Here is a 12962-nt window from a genome sequence, read left to right on the forward strand (position 1 = left end):
AACACAGCAGAGCCTCCAGTGAGTTGAAGATCATTGGTGTGACAAGCAGCTGCAGACGTCCTTCACCGACTATAGACCATTGTTAGGTCCAGATAAACGGATCCTTACTCGCCACATCCATCACTTCCTGCTCTTCTTCTCTAGCCCTGCAGGCTGGAGATGAAGGACACAGGGAGGTCACCTGAGCACATGATGTCATTAATAGAGTGTTCGGCCTCAGAGACGCACCTCGATCCAAAGCTCCCTGAAGCCCGGAGTAATAAACGAGTCTCACGACGTGACCGAGCGTTGATGGATGTTCTAGTTCTTTTTCAACATATTTGCGTGAAGTTCGATGGCTCGTTGTTTTTTATATAAAGATAACGTTATACATTCAAATTCTATTCTATTCAACCGTTTGTTGTCAAGAACTGATTCATACCTTCTTCTTTAAACAATAAGAATTTAATTTCAACCAAACGTTTGCATGAATTTGATTATTTGTCACTCACTTGTGGTTCCTCGATACATCTGCACTTTCCTGTCCTTAGTTACTCACTTCCTGTTTCCATTTGTCCTGAATGTCTTCCTTCCTGTCGCTCGCCGCCAGCAGCCGGCTTCGTTCGGTCGCCTCTGTCCGAGACGACGCTCACCGGAGACTCGTTCCAGCTTCACTGTGAGGTTCTGGGTTCCCCCAGCCCTGAGGTCCAGTGGTGGTACTCTGAGATGAACCGGGCCGACTCCTTCAGACAGCTGTGGGACGGCGCCCGGATCAGGCGGGTCTCCATCGGCGCCGCCCACGCCGTCCATGTGACGAGCGTTCTGTCCGTGACTCGCCTCACGCTGGACGACGTCGGGACCTACGAGTGCAGAGCCAGCAATGACCCGAGACGTAACGAGCCGCACCAGAACCAGAACACCGCGTGGATCCGAGCTCAGGCCACGATCACGGTACTGCAGAGTGAGTTCAGCTGAAGCCCAGACTCTCCTGGTAGTCGTAGTCAAGACCCACGTCCTCCCCAGACCAACACCAGCCTCAACTTTCCCTCAACGTTCCCTCGACGTTCCCTCGACGTTCCCTCGATGTTCCCTCGGCGTTCCCTCGACGTTCCCTCGCAGTCCCTCGACGTTCCCTCAACGTTCCCTCGACGTTCCCTCGGCGTTCCCTCGACGTTCCCTCGCAGTCCCTCGACGTTCCCTCAACGTTCCCTCGACGTTCCCTCGGCGTTCCCTCAACGTTCCCTCGATGTTCCCTCGCAGTCCCTCGACGTTCCCTCAACGTTCCCTCAACGTTCCCTCAACGTTCCCTCAACGTTCCCTCAACGTTCCCTCGGCATTCCCTCGGCGTTCCCTCAACGTTCGCTCAACAATCCATCGACGTTCCCTCGACGTTCCCTCAACGTTCCCTCAACTTTCCCTCAAAGTTCCCTCAACGTTTCCTCAACGTTTCCTCAACGTTCCCTCGACGTTCCCTCAACGTTCCCTCGACGTTCCCTCGCAGTCCCTCAACGTTCCCTCAACGTTCCCTTAACGTTGCCTTGACGTTCCCTCAATGTTCCCTCAACGTTCCCTCGACGTTCTCTCAACGTTCCCTCAACGTTCCCTCGCTGTTCCCTCAACATTCCCTCCACGTTCCCTCCACGTTCCCTCCACGTTCCCTCGACGTTCCCTCAACGTTCCCTCAACGTTCCCTCAACTTTCCCTCGTGACCTTCAACCTCCTGATCAACATGTTCATGACATGAATATAAACATGAAGGTTCATCGTTTTTAAAGAAACATTTCAATGTCATGCTTTTGTCAGAACTGTGTCGACTTCACTCAGTTATACTTCAAATGCTTCATAAATACACATAATATGTATTTGAATCCATTCAGTGGCGGAGAAACAAAAACCTTGAATATATTCTGCATTTTATTTTAGGACAAGAACTCATCAGTATTTTTTACAATAAATCATTTCAATTGATTCAAAAATCTATATGTGTTCTGTGTGGTCACATTATTGTTCTATACATAATATATATTTTAAATGATGATATTTCTTATTCTAAGATAATGTTTTCATGTAAATGATGGTAATATGTTTATTTAATAAATATCAACATGAATTAAGGGAATACGTTGAGAAAGTTCTTCTTCATGTGTTTTCTTCTGTTGAGTTCCTGCTGTTGTTTAAGGTTCTGAGACACGAGGTCACGTGTGCAAACAAGGAGATAATCCAGATTAAGACGAATCAGTCGAGACCCTAGAAGTTATTGAACCAATAACTGAAGAAGTTCAGCTGGACATGCTTTGAATTAACAAACATGAGTTGAAACATCTGAAGGTCGTGAAGTGTTGCTTTAAGATGGTCGTCGTCTTAAGATCAGTCGTTGTCTTAAGATCAGTCGTTGTCTTAAGATCAGTCGTTGTCTTAAGATGGTCGTTGTCTTAAGATCAGTCGTTGTCTTAAGATCAGTCGTTGTCTTAAGATGGTTGTCGTCTTAAGATCAGTCGTTGTCTTAAGATGGTCGTTGTCTTAAGATCAGTCGTTGTCTTAAGATGGTCGTCGTCTTAAGATGGTCGTTGTCTTAAGATCAGTCGTTGTCTTAAGATGGTCGTCGTCTTAAGATCAGTCGTTGTCTTAAGATGGTCGTTGTCTTAAGATCAGTCGTTGTCTTGAGATGGTCGTCGTCTTAAGATCAGTCGTTGTCTTAAGATGGTCGTCGTCTTAAGATCAGTCGTTGTCTTAAGATGGTCGTCGTCTTAAGATCAGTCGTTGTCTTAAGATCAGTCGTTGTCTTAAGATCAGTCGTTGTCTTAAGATGGTCGTTGTCTTAAGATCAGTCGTTGTCTTAAGATGGTTGTCGTCTTAAGATCAGTCGTTGTCTTAAGATGGTCGTCGTCTTAAGATCAGTCGTTGTCTTAAGATCAGTCGTTGTCTTAAGATGGTCGTTGTCTTAAGATCAGTCGTTGTCTTAAGATGGTCGTCGTCTTAAGATCAGTCGTTGTCTTAAGATGGTCGTTGTCTTAAGATCCGTCGTTGTCTTGAGATGGTCGTCGTCTTAAGATCAGTCGTTGTCTTAAGATGGTCGTCGTCTTAAGATCAGTCGTTGTCTTAAGATGGTCGTCGTCTTAAGATCAGTCGTTGTCTTAAGATGGTCGTCGTCTTAAGATCAGTCGTTGTCTTAAGATGGTCGTCACTGTCGAGTCTCATCATGTGACGTTGGTTCCAGAGCCGTCGATCCTGGCCTCGGATCACGTCCTGCTTCCTGTTGACGCTCACAGTCCGGCCTTCACGCTGCAGTGCAACCTGAGCAGCTCGTCCAGCGTCGTCCTGGAGAGCTTCTGGATGAAGAACGGCGAGGAGATCCACGAGAGCCGCTCGACCAATAAGAACACCGAGTACAGGTGAAAGAATCACATAGTTTAACATATCGTTTAGGTTTATTACACCTTTACAGGTGAACCTTTTGTGTCTGCAAATGTTCTGTGAAATACAACAAACTATTAATGGTTAACAATCCAAAGAGGTGAAGAATGACCTTGAGATTAGCAACAGAACAGTTTAAAGTTAAAGTAAATGAATCCAAGGGTTTGAAACACATCAAGTCTCTGCACCTTTAAGAAACTAATGTAACCATTTAAGACTTTATTTATAGATATTTAGAGTCAAAGTCCATATCGCAGTAAAACTTCTGGATCTTTGCTCCAGCTCTAGTGTTTTCTGTTCTGAAAACTTCTTCAAAACATGCCTTTGAAGTTTTAGTTTTACATCATTTTTGTCATATTTGCATCAGAAAAGAGAAAACACAGCAATTATATTGAAACTATGCTTTTTGAACGAGTCAGTGAATAATAATGATAATAATTATTATTATAATGCATTATATTCCTGTGAATAATAATAATAATAATACATTATATTCCTGTAAATAATAATAATAATAATACATTTTATTCCTGTAAATAATAATAATACATTATATTTCTGTAAATAATAATAATAATAATACATTTTATTCCTGTAAATAATAATAATACATTATATTCCTGTGAATAATAATAATAATAATACATTATATTCCTGTAAATAATAATTATAATAATGCCTTATATTCCTGTGAATAATAATAATAATAATACATTATATTCCTGTCAATAATTATAATAATAATACATATATTTCACTGTGTGTCTTCAGGCTCCCTAAACCACGAGCAGACGACGCCGGCGTCTACACCTGTGTCTTCACCTTCGATGCGACTCCTGCAGCAAACGCCAGCATCGAGATCAAAGGTAGATGTTGACGTGCGTCGTCATGACGGACAGGTGACAGGTGACAGGTGACAGGTGACAGGTGACAGGTGACAGGTGACAGGTGACAGGTGACAGGTGACAGGTGACAGGTGACAGGTGACCTCGTCCTTCAACACCTGGAGCAGACGTTAGTTTGTGTCGTGAGGACAGATCGTCGTCATCTTGTCTCTGCTGTCAAACCTGCCAGACCATAATATACACACGAGAAACATCGAAGAAACATTTATATTTATAGAAAGTATCAAATCATGAAGTTTACACTTGAAGTCTCACCGTATGAATGAAGGTGAAGGTGTGAAGGTGAAGGTGTGAAGGTGAAGGTGTGAAGGTGAACGTGTGAAGGTGAAGGTGTGAAGGTGAAGGTGTGAAGGTGAAGGTGAAGGTGTGAACGTGTGAAGGCGAACGTGTGAAGGTGAAGGCGAAAGTGTGAAGGTGAACGTGTGAAGGTGAAGGCGAAAGTGTGAAGGTGAACGTGTGAAGGCGAACGTGTGAAGGTGAACGTGTGAAGGTGAACGTGTGAAGGCGAACGTGTGAAGGTGAACGTGTGAAGGCGAACGTGTGAAGGTGAACGTGTGAAGGTGAACGTGTGAAGGCGAACGCGTGAAGGCGAACGTGTGAAGGTGAACGTGTGAAGGTGAACGTGTGAAGGTGAACGTGTGAAGGCGAACGTGTGAAGGTGAACGTGTGAAGGCGAACGTGTGAAGGTGAACGTGTGAAGGTGAACGTGTGAAGGCGAACGTGTGAAGGTGAACGTGTGAAGGCGAACGTGTGAAGGTGAACGTGTGAAGGTGAACGTGTGAAGGCGAACGCGTGAAGGCGAAAGTGTGAAGGTGAACGTGTGAAGGTGAAGGCGAACGTGTGAAGGTGAACGTGTGAAGGCGAACGTGTGAAGGTGAACGTGTGAAGGTGAACGTGTGAAGGCGAACGTGTGAAGGTGAACGTGTGAAGGCGAACGTGTGAAGGTGAACGTGTGAAGGTGAACGTGTGAAGGCGAACGCGTGAAGGCGAACGTGTGAAGGTGAACGTGTGAAGGTGAACGTGTGAAGGTGAAGGCGAACGTGTGAAGGTGAAGGCGAACGCGTGAAGGTGAACGTGTGAAGGCGAACGTGTGAAGGTGAACGTGTGAAGGTGAACGTGTGAAGGCGAACGCGTGAAGGCGAACGCGTGAAGGTGAACGTGTGAAGGCGAACGTGTGAAGGTGAACGTGTGAAGGCGAACGTGTGAAGGCGAACGTGTGAAGGCGAAAGTGTGAAGGTGAACGTGTGAAGGTGAAGGCGAACGTGTGAAGGTGAACGTGTGAAGGCGAACGCGTGAAGGTGAACGTGTGAAGGCGAACGCGTGAAGGCGAACGCGTGAAGGTGAACGTGTGAAGGCGAACGTGTGAAGGCGAACGTGTGAAGGTGAACGTGTGAAGGTGAAGGCGAACGTGTGAAGGTGAACGTGTGAAGGCGAACGTGTGAAGGCGAAAGTGTGAAGGTGAACGTGTGAAGGTGAAGGCGAACGTGTGAAGGTGAACGTGTGAAGGCGAAAGTGTGAAGGTGAACGTGTGAAGGCGAACGTGTGAAGGCGAACGTGTGAAGGTGAACGTGTGAAGGTGAACGTGTGAAGGCGAACGTGTGAAGGCGAACGCGTGAAGGTGAAGGCGAACGTGTGAAGGTGAACGTGTGAAGGCGAAAGTGTGAAGGTGAACGTGTGAAGGTGAAGGCGAACGTGTGAAGGTGAACGTGTGAAGGCGAAAGTGTGAAGGTGAACGTGTGAAGGCGAACGTGTGAAGGCGAACGTGTGAAGGTGAACGTGTGAAGGTGAACGTGTGAAGGTGAACGTGTGAAGGCGAACGTGTGAAGGTGAACGTGTGAAGGTGAACGTGTGAAGGCGAACGCGTGAAGGCGAACGTGTGAAGGTGAACGTGTGAAGGTGAACGTGTGAAGGCGAACGTGTGAAGGCGAACGCGTGAAGGTGAACGTGTGAAGGCGAACGTGTGAAGGCGAACGTGTGAAGGTGAACGTGTGAAGGTGAACGTGTGAAGGCGAACGCGTGAAGGTGAACGTGTGAAGGTGAAGGCGAACGTGTGAAGGCGAACGTGTGAAGGCGAACGTGTGAAGGTGAACGTGTGAAGGCGAACGTGTGAAGGCGAACGTGTGAAGGCGAACGTGTGAAGGTGAAGGCGAACGTGTGAAGGTGAACGTGTGAAGGCGAACGTGTGAAGGCGAACGTGTGAAGGTGAACGTGTGAAGGCGAACGTGTGAAGGTGAACGTGTGAAGGCGAACGTGTGAAGGCGAACGTGTGAAGGTGAACGTGTGAAGGCGAACGTGTGAAGGCGAACGTGTGAAGGCGAACGTGTGAAGGTGAACGTGTGAAGGTGAAGGCGAAAGTGTGAAGGTGAAGGTGAACGTGTGAAGGCGAACGTGTGAAGGTGAACGTGTGAAGGCGAAAGTGTGAAGGTGAACGTGTGAAGGCGAACGTGTGAAGGCGAACGTGTGAAGGTGAAGGTGAACGTGTGAAGGCGAACGTGTGACGGCGAACGTGTGAAGGTGAAGGCGAAAGTGTGAAGGTGAACGTGTGAAGGTGAAGGTGAACGTGTGAAGGTGAAGGCGAACGTGTGAAGGTGAAGGTGAACGTGTGAAGGCGAACGTGTGAAGGCGAAAGTGTGAAGGTGAACGTGTGAAGGCGAACGTGTGACGGCGAACGTGTGAAGGTGAAGGCGAAAGTGTGAAGGTGAACGTGTGAAGGTGAAGGTGAACGTGTGAAGGTGAAGGCGAACGTGTGAAGGTGAAGGTGAACGTGTGAAGGCGAACGTGTGAAGGCGAACGTGTGAAGGCGAACGTGTGAAGGCGAACGTGTGAAGGTGAACGTGTGACGGCGAACGTGTGAAGGCGAAAGTGTGAAGGTGAACGTGTGAAGGCGAACGTGTGAAGGTGAACGTGTGAAGGCGAACGTGTGAAGGTGAACGTGTGAAGGCGAACGTGTGAAGGTGAACGTGTGAAGGCGAACGTGTGAAGGCGAACGTGTGAAGGCGAAAGTGTGAAGGTGAACGTGTGAAGGCGAACGTGTGAAGGCGAAAGTGTGAAGGTGAACGTGTGAAGGCGAACGCCTGAAGGCGAACGCGTGAAGGCGAACGCGTGAAGGCGAACGCGTGAAGGCGAAAGTGTGAAGGTGAACGTGTGAAGGTGAAGGTGAACGTGTGAAGGTGAAGGCGAACGTGTGAAGGCGAACGTGTGAAGGCGAACGCGTGAAGGTGAACGTGTGAAGGCGAACGCCTGAAGGCGAACGCGTGAAGGCGAACGCGTGAAGGCGAACGTGTGAAGGTGAACGTGTGAAGGTGAACGCGTGAAGGCGAACGCGTGAAGGCGAACGCGTGAAGGCGAACGCGTGAAGGCGAACGTGTGAAGGTGAACGTGTGAAGGTGAACGTGTGAAGGTGAACGTGTGAAGGTGAACGCGTGAAGGCGAACGCGTGAAGGCGAACGCGTGAAGGCGAACGTGTGAAGGCGAACGTGTGAAGGTGAACGTGTGAAGGTGAACGTGTGAAGGTGAACGTGTGAAGGTGAACGTGTGAACGTGTGAAGGTGAACGTGTGAAGGTGAACGTGAAGGCGAACGTGTGAAGGCGAACGTGTGAAGACGAACGCGTGAAGGTGAACGTGTGAAGGTGAACGTGTGAACGTGTGAAGGCGAACGTGTGAAGGCGAACGTGTGAAGGTGAACGTGTGAAGGTGAACGTGTGAAGGCGAACGTGTGAAGACGAACGCGTGAAGGTGAACGTGTGAAGGTGAACGTGTGAAGGTGAACGCGTGAAGGTGAACGTGTGAAGGTGAACGTGTGAAGGTGAACGTGTGAAGGCGAACGTGTGAAGGTGAACGTGTGAAGGTGAACGTGTGAAGGCGAACGTTTGAAGGTGAACGTGTGAAGGTGAACGTGTGAAGGTGAACGTGTGAAGGCGAACGTTTGAAGGTGAAGGCGAACGTGTGAAGGTGAACGTGTGAAGGTGAACGTGTGAAGGCAAACGTTTGAAGGTGAACGTTTGAAGGTGAACGTGTGAAGGTGAACGTGTGAAGGCGAACGTGTGAAGATGAAGGTGAACGTGTGAAGGTGAACGTGTGAAGGTGAACGTGTGAAGGTGAACGTGTGAAGGCGAACGTGTGAAGGTGAAGGTGTGAAGGTGAACGTGTGAAGGTGAACGTGTGAAGGTGAACGTGTGAAGGTGAACGTGTGAAGGTGAACGTGTGAAGGCGAACGTGTGAAGGTGAAGGTGTGAAGGTGAACGTGTGAAGGTGAACGTGTGAAGGCGAACGTGTGAAGGTGAAGGTGAACGTGTGAAGGCGAACGTTTGAAGGTGAACGTGTGAAGGTGAAGGTGTGAAGGTGAACGTGTGAAGGTGAACGTGTGAAGGCGAACGTGTGAAGGTGAAGGTGAACGTGTGAAGGCGAACGTTTGAAGGTGAACGTGTGAAGGTGAACGTGTGAAGGCGAACGTGTGAAGGCGAACGTGTGAAGGCGAACGTGTGAAGGCGAACGTGTGAAGGTGAAGGTGTGAAGGTGAACGTGTGAAGGTGAACGTGTGAAGGCGAACGTGTGAAGGCGAACGTGTGAAGGCGAACGTGTGAAGGCGAACGTGTGAAGGTGAACGTGTGAAGGTGAACGTGTGAAGGTGAACGTGTGAAGGCGAACGTGTGAAGGCGAACGTGTGAAGGTGAACGTGTGAAGGCGAACGTGTGAAGGTGAACGTGTGAAGGTGAACGTGTGAAGGTGAACGTGTGAAGGTGAACGTGTGAAGGCGAACGTGTGAAGGAGAACGTGTGAAGGCGAACGTGTGAAGGCGAACGTGTGAAGGTGAACGTGTGAAGGTGAACGTGTGAAGGTGAACGTGTGAAGGCGAACGTGTGAAGGTGAACGTGTGAAGGCGAACGTGTGAAGGTGAACGTGTGAAGGCGAACGTGTGAAGGTGAACGTGTGAAGGCGAACGTGTGAAGGCGAACGTGTGAAGGCGAACGTGTGAAGGTGAACGTGTGAAGGCGAACGTGTGAAGGCGAACGTGTGAAGGCGAACGTGTGAAGGCGAACGTGTGAAGGCGAACGTGTGAAGGTGAACGTGTGAAGGCGAACGTGTGAAGGTGAAGGTGAACGTGTGAAGGCGAACGTGTGAAGGTGAACGTGTGAAGGCGAACGTGTGAAGGCGAACGTGTGAAGGCGAACGTGTGAAGGTGAAGGTGTGAAGGTGAACGTGTGAAGGTGAACGTGTGAAGGTGAACGTGTGAAGGTGAACGTGTGAAGGTGAACGTGTGAAGGCGAACGTGTGAAGGTGAAGGTGAACGTGTGAAGGCGAACGTTTGAAGGTGAACGTGTGAAGGTGAACGTGTGAAGGCGAACGTGTGAAGGCGAACGTGTGAAGGCGAACGTGTGAAGGTGAACGTGTGAAGGTGAACGTGTGAAGGTGAACGTGTGAAGGCGAACGTGTGAAGGTGAAGGTGAACGTGTGAAGGCGAACGTTTGAAGGTGAACGTGTGAAGGTGAACGTGTGAAGGCGAACGTGTGAAGGCGAACGTGTGAAGGTGAACGTGTGAAGGTGAACGTGTGAAGGCGAACGTGTGAAGGTGAACGTGTGAAGGCGAACGTGTGAAGGCGAACGTGTGAAGGTGAACGTGTGAAGGTGAACGTGTGAAGGTGAACGTGTGAAGGTGAACGTGTGAAGGCGAACGTGTGAAGGCGAACGTGTGAAGGCGAACGTGTGAAGGCGAACGTGTGAAGGTGAACGTGTGAAGGTGAACGTGTGAAGGTGAACGTGTGAAGGCGAACGTGTGAAGGCGAACGTGTGAAGGCGAACGTGTGAAGGTGAACGTGTGAAGGCGAACGTGTGAAGGTGAACGTGTGAAGGTGAACGTGTGAAGGCGAACGTGTGAAGGTGAACGTGTGAAGGCGAACGTGTGAAGGTGAAGGTGTGAAGGTGAACGTGTGAAGGTGAACGTGTGAAGGCGAACGTGTGAAGGCGAACGTGTGAAGGCGAACGTGTGAAGGTGAACGTGTGAAGTCGAACGTGTGAAGGCGAACGTGTGAAGGCGAACGTGTGAAGGTGAACGTGTGAAGGCGAACGTGTGAAGGCGAACGTGTGAAGGCGAAGGTGTGAAGGTGAAGGTGTGAAGGTGAACGTGTGAAGGCGAACGTGTGAAGGTGAACGTGTGAAGGTGAACGTGTGAAGGTGAAGGCGAACGTGTGAAGGCGAACGTGTGAAGGCGAACGTGTGAAGGTGAACGTGTGAAGGTGAACGTGTGAAGGTGAAGGTGAACGTGTGAAGGCGAACGTGTGAAGGTGAACGTGTGAAGGCGAACGTGTGAAGGTGAACGTGTGAAGGTGAACGTGTGAAGGCGAACGTGTGAAGGCGAACGTGTGAAGGTGAACGTGTGAAGGTGAACGTGTGAAGGTGAAGGTGAACGTGTGAAGGCGAACGTGTGAAGGTGAACGTGTGAAGGTGAACGTGTGAAGGTGAACGTGTGAAGGTGAACGTGTGAAGGCGAACGTGTGAAGGCGAAGGTGTGAAGGTGAACGTGTGAAGGTGAACGTGTGAAGGTGAACGTGTGAAGGTGAACGTGTGAAGGCGAACGTGTGAAGGTGAACGTGTGAAGGTGAACGTGTGAAGGCGAACGTGTGAAGGTGAACGTGTGAAGGTGAACGTGTGAAGGCGAACGTGTGAAGGCGAACGTGTGAAGGCGAACGTGTGAAGGCGAACGTGTGAAGGTGAACGTGTGAAGGTGAACGTGTGAAGGTGAACGTGTGAAGGCGAACGCGTGAAGGCGAACGTGTGAAGGCGAACGTGTGAAGGCGAACGTGTGAAGGTGAACGTGTGAAGGTGAACGTGTGAAGGCGAACGTGTGAAGGTGAACGTGTGAAGGTGAAGGCGAACGTGTGAAGGCGAACGTGTGAAGGCGAACGTGTGAAGGCGAACGTGTGAAGGTGAACGTGTGAAGGCGAACGTGTGAAGGTGAACGTGTGAAGGTGAACGTGTGAAGGCGAACGTGTGAAGGTGAACGTGTGAAGGCGAACGTGTGAAGGTGAAGGTGTGAAGGTGAACGTGTGAAGGTGAACGTGTGAAGGCGAACGTGTGAAGGCGAACGTGTGAAGGCGAACGTGTGAAGGTGAACGTGTGAAGTCGAACGTGTGAAGGTGAACGTGTGAAGGCGAACGTGTGAAGGTGAACGTGTGAAGGCGAACGTGTGAAGGCGAACGTGTGAAGGCGAAGGTGTGAAGGTGAAGGTGTGAAGGTGAACGTGTGAAGGCGAACGTGTGAAGGTGAACGTGTGAAGGTGAACGTGTGAAGGTGAAGGCGAACGTGTGAAGGCGAACGTGTGAAGGCGAACGTGTGAAGGTGAACGTGTGAAGGTGAACGTGTGAAGGTGAAGGTGAACGTGTGAAGGCGAACGTGTGAAGGTGAACGTGTGAAGGCGAACGTGTGAAGGTGAACGTGTGAAGGTGAACGTGTGAAGGCGAACGTGTGAAGGCGAACGTGTGAAGGTGAACGTGTGAAGGTGAACGTGTGAAGGTGAAGGTGAACGTGTGAAGGCGAACGTGTGAAGGTGAACGTGTGAAGGTGAACGTGTGAAGGTGAACGTGTGAAGGTGAACGTGTGAAGGCGAACGTGTGAAGGCGAACGTGTGAAGGCGAACGTGTGAAGGCGAACGTGTGAAGGTGAACGTGTGAAGGCGAACGTGTGAAGGTGAACGTGTGAAGGTGAACGTGTGAAGGTGAACGTGTGAAGGTGAACGTGTGAAGGCGAACGCGTGAAGGTGAACGTGTGAAGGTGAAGGCGAACGTGTGAAGGTGAACGTGTGAAGGCGAACGTGTGAAGGCGAACGTGTGAAGGCGAACGTGTGAAGGTGAACGTGTGAAGGCGAACGTGTGAAGGTGAACGTGTGAAGGCGAACGTGTGAAGGTGAACGTGTGAAGGTGAACGTGTGAAGGCGAACGTGTGAAGGCGAACGTGTGAAGGTGAACGTGTGAAGGCGAACGTGTGAAGGCGAACGTGTGAAGGAGAACGTGTGAAGGCGAACGTGTGAAGGCGAACGTGTGAAGGCGAACGTATGAAGGCGAACGTTTGAAGGTGAACGTGTGAAGGTGAACGTGTGAAGGCGAACGTGTGAAGGCGAACGTGTGAAGGAGAACGTGTGAAGGCGAACGTGTGAAGGCGAACGTGTGAAGGCGAACGTATGAAGGCGAACGTTTGAAGGTGAACGTGTGAAGGCGAACGTGTGAAGGCGAACGTGTGAAGGTGAACGTGTGAAGGTGAACGTGAAGGCGAACGTGTGAAGGCGAACGTGTGAAGGCGAACGTGTGAAGGAGAACGTGTGAAGGCGAACGTGTGAAGGCGAACGTGTGAAGGTGAACGTGTGAAGGCGAACGTGTGAAGGTGAACGTGTGAAGGCGAACGTGTGAAGGCGAACGTGTGAAGGTGAACGTGTGAAGGTGAACGTGTGAAGGTGAACGTGAAGGCGAACGTGTGAAGGCGAACGTGTGAAGGCGAACGTGTGAAGGCGAACGTGTGAAGGCGAACGTGTGAAGGCGAACGTGTGAAGGCGAACGTGTGAAGGTGAACGTGTGAAGGAGAACGTGTGAAGGCGAACGTGTGAAGGTGAACGTGTGAAGGCGAACGTGTGAAGGCGAACGTGTGAAGGTGAACGTGTGAAGGAGAACGTGTGA

General features: G+C 50.0%; 1 protein-coding gene across 1 annotated transcript in view; it reads left to right on the top strand.

Moving 5' to 3' along the window:
• The window catches only part of LOC148074558 (neuroplastin-like), a 29216-nt gene that overhangs the window by 5209 nt on the left and 11045 nt on the right, over positions 1-12962 (top strand). The window contains exons 2-4 of the mRNA XM_087798294.1: positions 531-940; positions 3197-3371; positions 4165-4259. Coding sequence (XP_087654420.1) covers positions 531-940; positions 3197-3371; positions 4165-4259 — 680 coding nt within the window. The remainder of the gene's footprint in view (positions 1-530; positions 941-3196; positions 3372-4164; positions 4260-12962) is intronic.

Source organism: Callionymus lyra, chromosome 8 (genome assembly GCF_982586985.1).
Source record: "Callionymus lyra chromosome 8, fCalLyr1.hap1.1, whole genome shotgun sequence".
In the NCBI taxonomy this organism is placed as follows: domain Eukaryota; kingdom Metazoa; phylum Chordata; class Actinopteri; order Syngnathiformes; family Callionymidae; genus Callionymus; species Callionymus lyra.